Source organism: Cydia splendana, chromosome 23 (assembly GCF_910591565.1).
Source record: "Cydia splendana chromosome 23, ilCydSple1.2, whole genome shotgun sequence".
Taxonomy (NCBI): domain Eukaryota; kingdom Metazoa; phylum Arthropoda; class Insecta; order Lepidoptera; family Tortricidae; genus Cydia; species Cydia splendana.
Genome location: NC_085982.1, coordinates 4,578,475 through 4,597,227, shown reverse-complemented (window position 1 = coordinate 4,597,227; position 18,753 = coordinate 4,578,475). Strand labels below are relative to the sequence as shown.

The following is an 18,753-nucleotide window of genomic DNA, read 5'->3' as shown; positions in this document are numbered from 1 at the left end:
AAGCTACTATAGCACAATGTTATGTTTTGATAGATGTTTGGTTCGCTCGTGAATTGATTTTTAAGTTTTTAACGCATTTTACGTATATCGGAATCGAAACGTAAATGCGATCCATTTTACTCATGAATCTAGTATCTTACTGTTGTCTGTGCAAAATATTTTTCACCTCAGCAGGTCGAACAAGGGTACTTTGCTTCTTAAAAACCGTGAGCAAAATGCGATTTTGCTCACTGAGTCATTTTGTCTCACTCAGTGAGCAAAATGACATTCAAGTGACCTTTATAGTCAAATGTCATTTCAACATGCGGGGTCTAATACAAGTTCGATATACTTGGGTTCTATTATCTCTGTCCCTCTAGGTATGTTCTCACTGCTTAGGGTGTAAAATTTTGTGTACTACACGAGATCAAACTTATTTACATCTCGTGCGCTTTTGAATCCCTTACTACGCTCAAGATTCTAAATTAGATTATTATAGAATCTTTCGCTTGCACGGGACTCAAAATAAGCACTCGAAGAAATATCAAACTTTGATCTCTTGTTGTACAAATAACTATTGTTTCTCCTTGCGATTCAGAAAATACTTTGGATAAACCTGAAGATAGGATTTCAGTAAAAACCATTTTATTCTGATTAAGTCAACAACTTAAGCCTCCGTGTGATAATTATTTATTTTAGAGTCTACACTATTAAAATAGGAACGTTAATGTCAAACTGACGGAATCGACCTTTTTGACACTGACAGTTCTACTCATGTTCTACTTATCAGCCGGTGGCTTTGTTTTCTTTCTACTTTTATCACTTTAGTCGACTGCCTATTATCGTCGATGCAATAAATCGGTTATTATCTAAAACACTGCTCTAGTTCCGTTTCCTTGACCGGCGTTTAGATAACAGAGTCCACAAATTAGAAAAACCATGGCTATATTAAATTATGTGAACCCATTTCACATTTTTCGTGAATTTGTTCGTCATCCTATAGAAGCGTTTGTGCTGCACCAGTACTTGGGGTACAAGAAGAAGACAGAGAAAGGAATAAACAGCGTGAAAGAGTTACTATACAGGGCTGGGATCATATCTGTGTTCGTTACTGCGATTTTATGGGTGTCGATATTTATGTATGTGGTGTTTTACTATACTTACATGCCAAACGTTACGCATATGAGGCCCGTGCATCTACAGTTCAAGTAAGTAAAATAAATGTTTGAACATATTAGCTTTATACAGTTTTCTATCAATAACTCTTTGATCTAAGTCAGGGGTCTCCAAACTTTTTTACCTGAGGGCCATATTGCGCATCAGAATTTTCGTGGGCCGGGGTTGGAGAGCCCTGATCTAAGACTCCTAAGTAACCAGATTTAAATCTCACTTACTCGACCAGTAATCCTGTTGTTTTAGTAAACCTATGCCTGATTAAGTATGCTTAAAAATGTTATTTAATTTATTAATTAGCTCAAAATCTTTAATGAAAACATTTTCACATTGTCTTCATCGGAAGAGACCACCAAACAAGCAAAGCAAGGGTCTTGTAAGACCTTGTTTGTTAGATATTATTTAGTTCAATTGAAAGAAATGTTCTATTATAATGTGTTTGCTGGCCAAACTCTGTTTTTCTTTTATGGCATTGACCAAATAAACAGTTGGGCATAAAATGATCTTAATATTAACTCATTCTAGATCACATATGGCCTATGGGTGTGAATATACATTAAATCTGATCTCTCTCAACCTCTAATCTCAATCATTAACCTTAGATACATTAACCTGTCACTTCTATTGTCTAAGGCTTAATTTAATTGCTCTCAAGATTACATTTATAGCACACAAAAATGAGTAGCTTAGGTTAAAAATAATACAGCTCAAACTTGTGAATCTCACATCCAGGGAACTGTGTTTTAAAGCTACTATGTAGTTGCAAGTTTTATAGGTGTTTCCTAGCTATTTCTACTAAGATGGGTATAGTTTGACAAGCGTATAAGAAGTGGGTATAAGGCCTAATTTAGTACCTACAAAATTTTAAAGAAAAACTACATTTTTCCGAAAGAAGTATTCACTTCAAGGAAAATGTTTTCTTTTTTTCAGGTCATGTGACGAGCAAATGGGGCTATGCTCATTCCCGTCAGCCCACGTCCAGCTGACGAAATATAGTCAGATGCTAATGTCAGCGCAGCCCTACCGCGTGCGGCTCGTACTTGATATGCCGGAGTCGCCCATCAACAAAGAACTTGGTATGACTGTTACCATAGTCTAATAAAACATGGTCTTCTCATTCCAGAGTGACACAAGCCTACGTCACAATAACATTGCCACTTTATATAGCGCTATCGCATATTATCATATAGCGCTGTCGCATGATGACGTAGGCTTGTGTCAGTCACGTGACCACGAAAACACGTGAAGAGAGTACCAGGCGGAGTATATTATTATACCATGACTGTTACTATTATTTCTCAAATACTTTTAGTGTTGCCCGCATAATCAATTTTATTTCTAATAAGTTGCGTTGGTAACCTAGAAGTAAGGCCACAGAATAAATAATAGTACTTCCGTACAGAAAGGACCGAAGTTTGACAGTGATTCAGGGACGAATCATGCTATCCCTTTCTAATGTATGGCACTATCCCTTTCGGCTATTTAGGGTTGTCAAAATTCAAGTGATTATCTTATTTGTGGTCGTACACGCAAAAGGATGTTAAGTGGTGCCAACCCTAATAATTGCTCGGAGCAATGCTAAGCCGAATGGAGCCGAGTTTGCCCGAAGTCAGAAGTGTCTCCCCACTGGTAAGGCATGTGACATAAATTTGCTACTTCGTGAGTAGAGTCAGACCAAGATAAAGTCAGTCTGCAACGGTTTTGATAGCACACGCAATGCAAGTGTTATTTTAAACGTCAAACTTCTATGAAATTATGCTGTATACACTGACATACATATCTAGGGACTGGCTTTACGGGCAATAATAATGAGGCATGACAGGGGCCAGTACAGCGGTGTGAAACCGCTACAACGCGATTGGTTGATAAGTTCGCATCACGCGCGCGATTGGTTGACGAGTTCGCATTGCGCACGCTATTGGTCGCAACTAGTTAAAGTAAAAGAAATTTATTAAGTTGCTTGATTTTAGAACTGGTAATAATTATGTTAATTACGACAACTCTTTGCAACGCCATAAAATGCAGTCACTCAGCAATCGGCGTGATTGTGCAGATACTGTTCTACTATACAAAATACTAAATTCAAAATTAGAAATCCCTTCCTTACTTGATATGGTTTATCTCAAGGACCCTCGTGCCCGTATACGTCAGTGTCGCAGAAAGGAATTGTTCTCTATTCCTATTAGCAGAACATGTTATGCTCGTAATATGTTTATTAGACGTGCTTGCCGACTTTTTAATGAATGTGATAAACTAACAGACTTTGATATTTTTAATAGTAGCATAATATCTTTGAAGAAAATGTTCCATTGATTAGCAATACAATTCGCCACTGTTCTAAACCTTTAGATTACATTAAAATTTATACTAAAGTTTATGAGTTTTATGACATAATGTGTAACTTCTCAAATCTTTTTAGTTTTGTTTTTTAACTTATACTCGTAGTGAAAATGTATTTGTAGTTATATAGTATATATCACAGTTACAATTTAAGGAAACTGTAGGTCTTGTATATATAGTAACATATTTTTGTACACATTTTTGTATATGACCGTTTGTTTCTCAATAAATAAATAAATAAAAACTAGTTGCGTTAGACTGCACGATTAGCTGGAATTCGTGAGTAACACCGCTGAACTAGTACCATTTTTAGTGCCCCATTAGCCCATCCTTAGATATTATACGTCAATGGACGTATAAATAAGATTTGCACTGCGTGTGCTATCAAAATCGTTGCAGACTTTTCTTGGTCTAGCTCTAGCATGTGTAGTAGGTACACAAGAACTTTTACTGAGTACAGGCAAGTGTAAAAATATGGGTGCATACAACTTACTCAAAAATATGTCCCATAGTTCTTAATTCACTGACATAAGAACTATGGGACATATTTTTGAGTATGATGAATGCACCCATATTTTTACACTTGACTGTACCAAAAAACAATGAATAAATTAAATATATAGTTGGTCAAGCAGATCTTGTCAGTAGAAAAAGGCGGCAAATTTGAAAAATGTAGGCGCGAAGGGATATTGTCTCATAGAAAATTTGAATTTCGCGCCTTTTTCTACTGACAAGATTTGCTTGACCATCTATGTGTTTTTCCTTTCCTTGTTCTCTGTATATGTTTATTTCCAGGTATGTTCATGGTGTGTGCTCAGATGAGGGCTAAGGGCGGAGTCCTAGTGTCGTCCTCCTGCAGATCCGCTATGCTTAGACACAGGTCAGTGCTCCCAAACTAGTTTCTAAGCTACTTGTGATCCCGTTCGGCGGACAGCTAACTTAGCCTCCTGTCCAGCCAAAATTTGCCACTGAAATTTGAACATATAGTGTAGGAAACAGAGTTGATATTGCGTTGTTGGAAAATTGAATGAAGTAAAGCAAAAGCGACTCTGTTCCACTTGAATAGGATTTAAATTTCATCAAACTGAAGAGTTACTATAGGTAGGACCTGGGCCTTAGGAGGTTAGAGCAAAGAATATAATACTCACTAGGAGAAGAACGGTAACTCCATACAAAAAAATGTCCCCAACCGTTTATACGTTTATACTAGTGGCGCCGTCTTTGTGTACCAATGGAACTAAAGTTGACAACCGGTTTAGCCTGGCGGGTATTGGTAGGTAGTAATTCTGTTGATAAACATATTTGTTATCTTCATATCACGAAATATATGCAAGATGCAAATATTACCCCTTGTTTGTGGTATTATCAATTGATTTAAATAAAAGGCATGTTTATGTTTATAACATTATATATATTATTTATTAAAAAATGTTTTACATATAAAAATATACACTGAAAACTGGCAACTGGCAACTTAATAAAAAAATAGACATTAATAAAGCATTCACAAAGTTTTCAGTACCTTTTATACAAATAACATTAGGCATGCCTACCTATTACACTTTACACACAGATACACTACACTTTACATACGGCATTTTACACAGATTTCCAACTTGTATTCATACATTTCTTCACGGTTAATTAATACGCTTTCCAGATGCGTTATGACTCGGTTCCTTCTGAACCCACTAAAGTTGTAAATTTCACTCTGGCTGCTTCAACAGCCGTTGCTCCGCATTTAGCACATTTTCTATGTGCATTGCTGTAATCCATGTAGGTACAGACTTACAGTCTTAAGTGGTACGTAGCGGTACACGTTGTATGTATTATTTAAAGAGTTAATAAATAAAATTTTCGTTATGAACTTTAACCACAGCAGTTGGACCGAGTCATTGACAAATATATTTTTTATTATGGTGGGTAGACGTACCTACCCTCCATATATTTTATGAACATTGATAAAGACAGTTGGAAGCAAATATTCATTATAAAACTTAATCGCATGTAATTAAGTTTTAAGCGTTTTAAGTTCCGTTTTATGATTAATATTGTATAAAATTCGTGATAATTTAAATCAGAGTTGGGAGCAATGTTGCTGTAGAAAAATGTTTTTATTTTTATTACTCGCAACTTTTTCCCGGAGGCCAACGCACACATAGAAGATTAAGGCGCACACATGCGCAATTATTTGGGGACATAACTTTCTTAGGAAGTGAACAGGCCTTGGGTTAGAGCCACCACACTAGCGTCTCCCGAGCGTCGGCGACTAGTCAACTATGGCTGCTGCTTGACGCAACGTTGGCGCAACTGCGCAGCGACGCCATTTTCCATAGCGCTGACTAGACGCCGATGCTCAAAAGACGCTAAGTGTGGAGTGACCCGTAATATGCAACTTCAGTTTGCTTTCAAGATATAAATTAGTTCGCCATTATTGTGTTGAAATTTGCATTTGAAGTACCTATGTACTTAAGTACTACAATATTCTCCTCTCTGCTCCTATCGAGCTGATCCATAGACTAGGAATCCTCTAGACCGAGTTTAGAGCAATTATTTCATGCAACCGATGCTGCCAAAAATGCGGGGGTGCGCGAGACGAGGTGAGCGAGATCCCGTGCCGTGATTGGTCCGTTCAAATGACGAACGAGTTCACGGACGTCACACAAAGACACTTTCGACTCGAACATGGAGTAAATTTACCGTATGCGTGGCAGTATAAGGGGTGGCAGTACCGTCTTTAGCTTTACCATAAAGGGCACACGGGGCCCGTGCCCAGGGATCCTCAGGGGGCCCCGAAGGACAGACAGTAACAGTATATTTGATTACCTTTGTAATACCTAATTACTATTCATAAGTGCTTGTTGCTAAGGCCTACATGAATAAAGTATATTTTGAATTGGATTGAATTGAAATACCCATAATAAATAGAAGATCATAGTAGAAAAATGCCCTGGGGGGTGGTACTGTTGGAAATAGGCCACAAACATAAGCGCCTGCAGTTTTATTACACGCAACACGACGCAGCGCGCGTGTAGTCAATCTTGACTTTAAGGAAACTCTCTTGCCATACATACGCGGCTAGTAACATTCATGTAAATCTTCATTTAAGTTTTTAAAATATATTCTTTTTGTTTTTCCCTCAAAGCTCGTATTATTTCATTAGGTTATGGGCCGCCCCATGCCTACATAAAAAAAACAATTGAAAGTCAAAGTGTTTTTGAAAGTGAAATAGTTCAAGTAAAATTTAAAGTCATTCTAACCTAAAACGGTCGCCAAGTAGGATTTTTTTTCAGCATAATATCAAGCATAATACATTATAATGACGTCTAATAATGGATTATTGAGCATTGAAAAATTAACTGGAAGAGAAAATTACGCCACTTGGAGTTTTGCCGTAAAAGCATATTTGCAGTTGGAAGATTTATGGCAATGCATTGAACCAGAAACCGGCACGTCAGTCGACGCTAAAAAGGATGTTAAAGCTAAGTCAAAACTTATTTTGCTTATCGATCCCATAATATATGTGCACGTTAGAGAGGCAGAAACATCCAAGCAGGTGTGGGACAACTTAACGTCAGCTTTTGAGGACTCAGGCTTGACTCGGAAAGTAGGCTTGCTAAAAGATTTAATAAATACTACGCTAGAAACAAGCGCAAGTATAGAAGATTACATAAATAAAATAATGTCATCCGCACATCGTTTAAGAAATATTAAATTTAAAGTAGACGATGAATGGCTGGGAACGTTAATGCTAGCGGGATTGCCAGACGTATATAAACCCATGATTATGGCTATTGAGAGTTCCGGAGTAAAAATCAGTGCCGATTCCATTAAAACAAAATTGTTACAGGAAGTAAAAACTGTGGATACAACTGCATTTTACTCAAACTCCAGAAGGCAAGAGCATAAAAAGACTGACAACAAAGTGCAAGGGCAAAGTAAATCAAAAGGACCAAGATGTTTTTTTTGCAACAAACACGGGCATTTAAGCAAAAACTGTTGGCATAAGAAAAATAAATTAGATAGTAAAGATAATGCTTTTATTGCAACTTTTTCAGCCACCAGTGCCACCACACATAATGACTCGCTGAACTGGTACGTGGACTCGGGTGCTTCCAGGCACATGACATTACACAGAGAATGGCTCAAGGACGAAAGGGCACCATCTGTAACAAGCATCAGAATTGCTGACAATAACATACTCAAAGTACAGAGTTGCGGTGATGTAACAATCAAAGTACCTGACACACAAGGAAACATAAGTGAAATACAGGTAAGAAATGTCCTTTATGTACCTGATATAGGCACTAATCTAATATCTGTCAGTAAGACGATAAAAAGTGGCTGTAAAATAGAATTTGATGAATTTGGCTGCCAAATAATCAATAAACAAACTGGTTTGAGAGTAGCAGATGCCATAGAAATTAATGATATGTATAAGCTTAATACAATAAAAGAAAAAGTTCATGCCATGCCCGCCGCAGTTGCTGATGATGACATTTTTGTTTGGCACCAAAGAATGGGTCACTTAAACTTCAAAGATATGGAAAAAGTTCCAAATTGTACTACCGGTGTAAAATTGTCTCCGTGTAATGAAAATATAACATGCATAAGTTGTATTCAAGGAAAGCAGACTAGACAGCCATTTCCAGGTGCAGGCTCCCGAGCAACTGAGTTGCTAGAAGTCATCCACTCCGACGTATGTGGACCGATGCAAACTGCATCACTTGGAGGTGCCAGGTTTTTTGTCACTTTCATAGACGATTTTTCACGTAAAGTATGTGTTTTTACCATGAAGAGTAAAGCAGAAGTTTTTGATAAATTTGTTGAATATAAAGCAAGAGTTGAAAATGAACTTAATAAAAAAATTAAAACCCTAAGGACAGATAATGGCAAAGAATACGTAAATAAAAATTTAGACAATTATCTCAAGAAATTTGGCATATTGCACCAAACTACAAATCCATATACACCGGAACAAAATGGATTAAGCGAGAGAATGAATAGAACTCTTATTGAAAGATCTAAATGTATGGTACTAAATGCTCAATTACAGAACAACTTCTGGGGCGAGGCAGTGGTCACGGCAGCGCACATTATAAATCGTTCGCCGACGAGAGCCCTGTCCTACGTCACTCCAGAAGAGGTTTGGACAGGCAAGAAACCGGATTTAAGCTACATGAAGATCTTTGGGTGCAAAGCGATGGTACACATACCTAAAGAACGCCGCCAAAAGCTGGATCCAAAATCCCGTGAGTTGATTTTTGTCGGTTATAGTGACTCCGTAAAGGGCTACCGTTTTATAGATCCTAAAAATAAGCAAACTATAACAAGTAGAGATGTCGTATTTCTCGAGGCCACTGTAAAAAGAAGTATAGTTCATAATGAATCTGCTCCTGAAAAAGAAAAAGTAATTAGCAATGAAAAGAAAAATAGCAGACATGAAGGAAATGTACATGATGATACATCTGCACCTGAAAAAGAAAAAAGAATTAGTAGTCAAAGAAATAATGCTACACAGGAAATTAGTAACAAAAAAATGTCTCACAAAAAGGAAGAATTAAACTTACCAAAGTCAAAAACGGTTTACTTACCTTTATCTGAAGATAGAGAAGAGGATGATGATGATATTGATGATAATAACAGCATTGGAACCGATGAACTGAATAGTACATTTGTAAACATTGATTCGTCATCGTCACCAGTATCAGTTTATTCAGATCCTAATGATGAGTCATATATTCCTGAAGAGAGCATTGAGATTCCACAATTAGATAGGAATCTTCGGCCACGACGTCGAGAAGAAATATATGAAGCTGATCCTCCGACAGTTGATGCATCGTTTATGTGCATGAACGGTGAATCTGCAATGAGCATTTTAGATAAGGATCCACAAAGTCTTTCTGAAGCTCTGCAGAGTAATAAGGCAGAAGATTGGATACATGCTATGAAAGAAGAGCATAAATCACTGCTTGATAATAATACTTGGTCATTAGTTGATTTGCCTAAAAATAAAAAAGTAATTCCCTGCAAGTGGGTTTATAAAACCAAAACAGATGAGAAGGGTAATGTATCAAGACTGAAGGCACGACTTGTTGTAAAAGGCTATCAACAGAAAAAGGGCATAGATTATCATGAAATTTATGCACCAGTTGTACGCTACACTTCTATAAGATATGTAATTGGTTTGGCTGTAAAGTATAATTTAAAAATACATCAAATGGATGCAGTTACTGCATTTTTGCAAGGCGATATTGAGGAAAATATTTACATGTCCCAGCCACCCTACTTTGAAGAAGGCGACAAAGTCTGCTTACTTAACAAATCCATTTATGGCCTGAAACAGGCCAGCAGACAATGGAACAAAAAGCTCAATGCAGCTTTATTAGAAATAGGAATGTCACGATCCAGAGTAGATCCTTGCATATATTACCGTATAGTCAATGAAAAAGATATATTATTTCTGACAGTTTATGTGGATGATTTACTGTGTTTTTTCAATAACGAAGAATCTGTCAAGATGATAAAAAAGAAACTGAGTACAAAGTTTCATATGAAGGATTTGGGTGAAGCTAAATGTTGTATTGGTTTTAGAATTACTCATGATCAATCATTGAATGAAATTTCTCTGGATCAGACCATGTATATAGAAAAGGTACTTACTCGTTTCAATATGAGTGACTGCAAACCAGTGCACACGCCGTGTGAAGCTAACCTGCAACTGAAAAAGGCTGAAAATGATGACGAGGTCTTAAAAGATATCCCGTACCAAGAGTTGATAGGGTGTCTCTTATACTTATCTCAAGGCACCAGACCTGATATAGCCTACATTGTAAATCAATTAAGCCGATTTAACAATAAACCTACAGCACAGCACTGGATGGCAGCAAAAAGAGTTTTAAGATATCTACGAGGTACACAAGATTTAAAACTCACCTTCAAGAAAAATGATGCCAATATAGTAGGCTACTGCGACGCAGATTGGGCGTCAGATACTGAAGATAGGAGATCCTGTTCTGGATATGTCTTCACATTTCAGGGTGCCGCCATTAGTTGGTGCTCCAAAAGGCAGCCTACAATAGCTCTTTCGAGCACTGAGGCGGAGTATATGTCACTAGCTACTGCAACACAAGAAGCCATCTGGCTCAAACAATTGGAAGAAGATTTTTGGCCCACCATGTCAGGTATACCAATTGTCATTTTTTGCGATAATCAAAGTGCTATTAGCATTTCAGGTGATGACATCTACCACGCCAGAAGCAAGCACATCGATATACGCTACCATTTTGTGAGGGAGCGTATAACCAACAAACAAATCTCCGTTCGCTACAAAAGCACTCAAGATATGTTGGCCGATGTTCTCACCAAGGGGCTGCACCGGCCGAAGCATGAGACATTTTCAATGGCAATGGGTTTGTGCCCAGAGGAGGGTGTTGGAAATAGGCCACAAACATAAGCGCCTGCAGTTTTATTACACGCAACACGACGCAGCGCGCGTGTAGTCAATCTTGACTTTAAGGAAACTCTCTTGCCATACATACGCGGCTAGTAACATTCATGTAAATCTTCATTTAAGTTTTTAAAATATATTCTTTTTGTTTTTCCCTCAAAGCTCGTATTATTTCATTAGGTACAAACAGCTACACTCTTCACTGTACATCGGTGGACCTTATTACAAAAAGGCATAAGGCGATGGTACTCTGTGAAACAACGCAACTTTATTGAGTTTGGGTTAATTAAAACGTATTTTTTTTTCAAATTATACTTTGTTCAACTTAATCATTAGGGTTGTCGATTTCGACAGGTCACGTCTACACGAATTTATCCGAACCGTAGTGTTCTCTCCTCTACTCCTCACGGGAGTGAACGAGGAGCGTCAGCAACTCCACGTCGAACTGTTCAGCGACTTCGAGGACGACCAGGTATCTCTCTCTACCACGTAGGGACAGACAGAGACGAATCATATCCTACACGAATTTATCCGAACCGTAGTGTTCTCTCCTCTACTCCTCACGGGAGTGAATGAGGAGCGTCAGCAACTCCACGTCGAACTGTTCAGCGACTTCGAGGACGACCAAGTATCTCTCTCTACCACGTAGGGACAGACAGAGACGAATCATGTGTGATACTTTGTATTTAGTCACGCGATAAACACTAGCCCCATATAGTCGGTTCAAGAACTTGTATGCAATATGCGGTACATTGCTAACTACACAGTACCATAGAGAAATATACTAAGACAAAAGTGCCCACTCCATACATCAGTTTTGGTATTTATTTTCAAGTCTTATGTTGTTGAGCATTAGACTTTCCGGTCGGTGCTATATCTATTGTCAATTAGCATCGAGTAGCGGAATAGGCCTGATGACAAATTTTGAAATCCCTTTTAATATTGTCGGTACACTTGTATTGGTTCCAAAAACACAATATTTCAGCTATACTCATAAGATTTAACATAAATAATTGCATTTAATTGTAGCTAGTTTAAACCTCGCCTCGCACGCCATTTGTGACGTCATAAATTATATGGTGATAGTGTGGTAGATATTGTTTACATGCTTACAGTTACGAATTTTGCCTTGAATCCGAAGAATATTGTTAATTCAGCACCATAATTATATTACGATTAGGGGTGATACTGATAAATACATTACAAAAATTAATCACAATAACTCATTTTATACAAAACCGGGCGAGTTCCGTACCATAATGCAAAAAAAAGCAAAAAAAAAAAACGGTCACCCATCCAAGTACTGACCCCGCCCGACGTTGCTTAACTTCGGTCAAAAATCACGTTTGTTGTTTGGGAGCCCCACTTAAATCTTTATTTTATTCAGTTTTTAGTATTTGTTGTTAGAGCGGCAACAGAAATACATCATCTGTGAAAATTTCAACTGTCTAGCTGTCACGGTTCGTGAGATACAGCCTGGTGACAGACGGACGGACCGACGGACGGACGGACAGCGGAGTCTTAGTAATAGGGTCCCATTTTACCCTTTGGGTACGGAACCCTAAAAACTCTCACACGGTTGCAATTTAAGATTAATTATTTAGATACATGTAATTTTTTGTGAAAATACCGAGCGCCGGTTTTACTTTTTAATTTTTTATTTTTTTCTGGTTACGACAGCCAACCTGGCAATGATAGTTCCATTCAGCCAAATAATTTAAAAAGTTTTTTTCGTGAAATATCGTATTATTTAGCATTTTATTTATAAAATAACAAATAAATATTTACTTTATATCGTGTAATAATATTTTTTGGACGTAATAAATGTTTAGTGGCGAAATAATATTTTTTTTGAACCTCCTAACTTTTTGGTGAGGAGGTATGGATTACGGTCAATGAGGTTGTCTATGTTGCTCTAAGAGTTATGTCATGGATTGATGACGTCACTCCTTAGATCGCTTCTGATTGGTGTTCCGGTGAAAATAGCCGATTGGAGAATTTTGTACTTTTATTTTATTGAATATATTAATAATCCTTCAGTTTATAGGTACTGAGATTGGGCCATTTTTTAGAATCATATTAACATATATGTTTCTTTGAAACCATTATTTCCATGATTCTTTGTTACTGTCAACAAGCCTATTATCAGTACTGCTACTTGACAATAGATGTAGCACCGACCGGAAACTCTAATGCTCAACAACATAAGAATTAACGCAAATCACATGCAAGTTCTTGAACCGTCTAAATCGGGCTTTAGATCTGCAAGAATACAAGCTTAACACATTCATTGCCACCCAGCCAAACAATTACGTCATTATTAGGGATGTACCAACTAGTCGCCGACTAGTCGGGAAAGCCGACTATCCGGCCACATTTGTAGTCGGCGATTAGTCGGCGACTAGTCGGCAAAAATGGCCGATTAGTCGGCACTTTATTAGTGAAAGAATACCATATATTTTGTATTTATTTTACTAAAATACCTATTCAGGGTGCATACGAAAACTTTTGTTCATATAAATAATTGACCGTTTGATCGTTATCGAAGAAAACACCAGCCCACCAACAGGGCTGGTGTTTTCTTCTACAGGTCGATCTCAACTGATTCTCGTGTAATTTCATGTGCAAGTTCGATAGTAAATTTTTTTTATTACTCAGTTTTTGTTTTTTTTTAATGGTAGAGCCATGAGGAACTATTAATGTTAGGTATTGCAAAATTTAGAGACTTAGACAGAGCACGTTGCTCGTAAAGACGCTGACCACAGGGGATAGGTTCTTAACTGGCGACTACGTACGGGAATAGAGCCTTGGAAATACCTCCTACAAGCTGTACTGACGGTCTGCTCAGGATCGTAAAATAAAAGAACTAAAGACAGAAATTGAACGAGGATTCTTGTGATAGGTCTTTGAACCTGTAGAAAACACCTTTTAGTCAAGCTAATATGATGAATAGCGTAACCAAAGGAGCAAAACTATTGTTTTTCACCTGAACTTATACGAAACTAATGATCTGGCCGACTAGCCGACTAGTCGGCCGACTAATCGGCCATTCGAGCGCCGATTAGTCGGCCAAATCAATAGTCGGTACATCACTAGTCATTATAAAGCAGTAGTACCTCGATCGCGACTATCGGGTCGTACATACGGCCTGGGAACGAAATCATAAAATACCGATAGTCGGGTTTTCGGCACTGAATGTGTTAACGTTTGACATGACTATATAACACACAATAGTAAACTTTATTAGTATTTATTATGGATAATTTTTCCCCTGTAATATTCGACTGTGGTGGTCAAAGGGTCAGACAGAGTTACTTTCGCATTATAATATTAGTAGGGATATTAAAGGGGGCCTAGCTAAGGTGCCAATTGTTTGCACCGTAGCGAACGAAATGCTAATGTCTCCCTATCCCGATCTTTTTGTGAAATTCTTAGTATTAAATTTGATCTGTATAAAAATCCAATATTACTATGGAATAATATTAGCATCAATAAGTTGCTCTGATAATTAGCTTAGCTTAAGATAATCTATATGTAATTTACCATTCATAATAAGTGCTTGTTGCTAGGCCTACATGAATAAAGTATATATGGACTTTGACTTTATCACTCTTCCATATTAGTGCGACACAGAGATATTAGCGTTTCGTTCGCTACGGCGGAAACGATTGGCATCATGGCTAGGCACCAATATTTGTATGTAATTTAACTGTCATATTTTCTATGCTCAGAATTTACCAGTAACTGACGCCTACGTCGAACTACAGTCCAGACACGCACAGATATACGCCTGCGAGCTTCAAATAGAGGCTCACTTCACCGGCCTCCGATACTGCATGTACAATTATCCACGACTCTCGGCTGCCATTGGTTAGTATACTTTAGAATAAAATATAAATAAATAAATAATAATAAATATTATAGGACATTTTTACACAAATTGACTAAGCCCCACGGTAAGCTCAAGAAGGCTTGTGTTGTGGGTACTCAGACAACGATATATAGAGATTAGAGTATATAAATACTTATATACATAGAAAACAACCATGACTCAGGAACAAATATCTGTATCATCATACAAATAAATGCCCTTACCAGAATTCGAACCCGGGACCATCGGCTAGCGGGCACTGGACTGTAGGTACCATTTATTATCCACGACTCGGACGCCATTAGTATGTGTTAACTAACGATTTACAATCGTATTGCAAGAGTATAAGGTCGAACACAAGTGTACGTGCGAGTTACAAATAGAAGCTCACTTCACCGGCCTCCGCTACTGCATGTACAATAGGGTATTATACTGTATTTAAAATAAATTATTTTACACCATGCATGAAATAAAGCACCAGAGTATTATTAGAAATACACAGATAGGAGTTATTTTTAAACACAAGTTCTATTTAATAAATCGGATAGAAATATAAAAAGTAGGTGAGTTGACCGTGACGTCACGATATAATGTTTCATATAAATTCCATATTAGCAAATCGTTTTGACAGCTCTAAAAAAGTAACTGATTTGACTAGTAGGAAAATACCCTATTATCCTAGACTCTCAGCTGCCATTGGTTAGTATACTCAAAGAGAATTTGAAATAGAGAGTTACTTTCATGGTAAATTATGTAGCTACAGTACATTTACTGCCATCTTTCGACAGACGATTAAAACTGTTAGAACGCCATTTGACTTTTATCTTTATTCTTTCACTGATATGTGACAACTTGTTAAATATTAATATTAACGCCATCTACTCGAGAGCAGGCTGAAGGTTATGGCACCATCGCTCGAAAAGATTGCACCGTATAGTCGAGTAGATGGTGTTAATATTAATATTTAATCTCTCTCTTCAGTCGTTCCCTCATTCCTGAGGATCGTGATCACTTGGTTTCACATTCTTGATAAGCTGTCTCCATCGGTCTCGATCCATTGTTGCCCTCACTGCTTGATGGAATTTGCTCGAGGAAGTGGCTTCTCTAACTTTGTCAGTCCACCTGGTTGGCGAGCGACCGCGACCTCTCTTGCCTTCCACTCCACCAATCACGACCAGTTTCTCGAGATTCTCACCTCCTCTTCGCATTACATGGCCAGCAACCGATGTCGGCAGATGGTGGACAAACGTGTTTTGATGCCCAGTTGGGAAAGAATAGACGCATTTGTGCGCTTGGCCGTCCACGGTATCCTAAGCATTCGCCTCCAGCACCACATTTCGAATGCGTCGATTCTTTGTCTCTCTCTTGCCAGTATTGTCCATGTCTCTACTCCGTACATGAAGATGGGAAAGACCAAGGCTCTGACCAGGCGGGTTTTCGTATGAAAGCTTATACTACGGTTTTTCCAGATAACCTGAAGGCGCGTCATGGCATCTTTAGCCATTGCGATTCGGCGCTAATAATAATATTTAATAATTTAACACATATCAGTGAAATAATAAGGATCAAAGTCAAATGGCGTTCTAACAGTTTTATGTTCCGTCGAAAGATGGCAGTAAATTTACAGTGGCCACATAATTTACTTTGACAATCCGTCTCTATACGCCCTATTCTCTTTGATTTAGAATACAGCGCCATCTAGCGGGCACTGGATTATCCACGAACGAACTGTACCGTTCTATTATATTTTTCAGGTATCAGTACGAATTTATTCTTCGTGTCGCTCGTATTTATATTGAGCTGGTATCACCTACAGGACGGATTACCAGACTTCGTAAAGGTAAGTTGTATCGATTTTATAAATGTATTTACCGTTATTTTTAGATGCTCTCGCGACGTGTTTCGAAGCTTAGGCCTCCATTTTCAAGCACTAAAAGAACACTTTGACCGCGCAGCGCGTTGGGTTCGAAAACACAAATTCATCACTTAAAAGTCAATTCTACCAGCCGACTTAAGGAAACAACTCAAAATTTGCATTCGATTACTTTGCCACACGTGTGGATAAAACGCAACATTCTCATTCGTTTTTGAACAATCAAGAGAGCCTTTACCAGCTGGTGTGATGATGATGAAATAGTTACTTACGATACAAGTGCGGAAAGCAGGAAATTCACAACGAGTCGCAATCAATTAAATCATGATCGAAGGAAGTGTTTTAAATCGACACGAGTTGCGAATTACCTATTCGCACGTGTATCGTACAATGTTTTACAATATATATGGCCCTTTAAATTTTTATCATAGGGACCAACCTACCAAGTAGCGCCATATGTACTGTAAATTCAATTTTATAACAGCCACACATAGACGACAAAATACTGAATCTGAAATCGGAACCAATTCCAAGCTCTACAGATGCCGATGACTATTTTTTTTGACACTTAGAACGCCACGCCTATCGTGAGCGGCGCGACATCGTGAACCTTATCACAGTGCACGAAGGTTGATATTGGGCTGTAGCAGCGCGCGTCAGTTGACGTCTGACGGTCAAAGGGTTGCAGAAATATGTCAACCCTTTTACAGGCCGCACCAATCTACAAGGTTTTCCCGAAAAATCCAAATATATTCCGATTAATCCAGCTTTGATGATTCATTTGAAGACAAGTCAAATTTCCCGAAAGTGCAATCTAATTTGAATCTTAAATCGGAATGCTAAAGTTGAAATTCTAGTGGCGCGTATGTGGTCGATAAATGGTACTATGCCTGGGAAAGGATTAAATTCCTTGGTAGAAAGGTGACGGACATGCTATGTTTTATGTTTCAGAGCAAATTTGGCGACGTCAAAACCGAATCCGACCCCAACGACGAAAATAAATATTTAAAGAAAGTGAAATTGGAGAGAACAGGTATGTATTCACTATTTACGTAATATTGTTTTTGGCAAAAAGCAACAACAAGTATATTTAAACTGAAACAAGGAAAAAAAACTACATATATGAAGAGAGTTGGTTGGTAGTGGTGGGTTAGGGCTAGGGCTGCGGTAGGGCTGCCCCGTTGTCAAAGCCTAGGATTTTTTTGCGGATTTAAATCTGTGCCGTGTTCCGCAGATGCACAGATAATATCGAAATTGTGATTTTATTTATTTATTTATGTAATATTTGTATTTCTGAATCTTTTTTCGAATAGAATCTAAATGTACACGTACGTTTTATGTGCGAAAGAATAGTAGTTCGCTAGTCGCTTTATCGCTGTTAGTCAGACAGCTGCGTTATCCCCTTTATTCCCAGGAATGTGTATTTACTAGCCATAAAACATCCTTGAAGTTTTAAATTATGAATCTTAATTTTACGCGCACCCGAGCTGCATACATCGCCATTGTTAGTAGCTCGGTATTACTTAAAGGGCTAGCGTGCCTTATTTGAAATGTTTATAATTTTTGGGCAGTTGTGCAAAAGTCTGTGACAACCCTACTGTGAACATCAAAGGCGTCGGTCCACTGTTACTTTTTACCCTGTGTTACTTGTTAGTACATCGTTCCTCATTAAAGTGGATATTCCAGATTCTTCCATGTTCTTCGACGACGAGAGCCTGATGGAAGAGCTAAAACACATCGATGAACCAAAGAAGACTTAGACTGACTCGAGCTTACGGCTCGGCCACGACCTTACGCGACTGGCGACGGCGGCGGCGGCAACTGTAGGCGGGAACGAAAGGTCCGATCACTGTGTCTCGCTCCAACCATGGTTGCCGCCGCCGCCGTCGCCAGTCGCGCAATGTCGTTAGAGTATTTTTGTACGGCTTTTTACTAAATTATGTCAATTATTCGGCGAAAAGAAAAAATGTTTGTTGTAAGCATAAAACATTGACGTGATATTTGAGAATTAAAAATACATATTGGCTATGAATAATAAAAACAAATCAAATATGAATTTATTATGAA

General features: G+C 38.1%; 1 protein-coding gene across 1 annotated transcript; it reads left to right on the top strand.

Annotated features, from left to right (window-relative positions):
* The first annotated feature begins 761 nt into the window (after positions 1-761).
* LOC134802023 (seipin) lies at positions 762-18,502 on the top strand. Its single transcript, XM_063774641.1, has 8 exons — positions 762-1,187; positions 2,083-2,228; positions 4,288-4,372; positions 11,297-11,414; positions 14,674-14,812; positions 16,568-16,653; positions 17,638-17,719; positions 18,373-18,502. The coding sequence occupies exons 1-8, from the start codon at positions 919-921 to the stop codon at positions 18,444-18,446; spliced, it is 999 nt and encodes a 332-aa protein (XP_063630711.1). The 5' UTR covers positions 762-918; the 3' UTR covers positions 18,447-18,502.
* Positions 18,503-18,753: the final 251 nt, after the last annotated feature.

Coding starts and splice junctions, on each gene's coding strand:
- LOC134802023 (XM_063774641.1), top strand. CDS start 919: ATGGCTATATTAAATTATGTGAACCCATTTCACATTTTTCGTGAATTT. Junction 14,813..16,567: donor ACGACTCTCGGCTGCCATTG/GTTAGTATACTT, acceptor TATATTTTTCAG/GTATCAGTACGAATTTATTC. Junction 17,720..18,372: donor AGTGAAATTGGAGAGAACAG/GTATGTATTCAC, acceptor TGGATATTCCAG/ATTCTTCCATGTTCTTCGAC.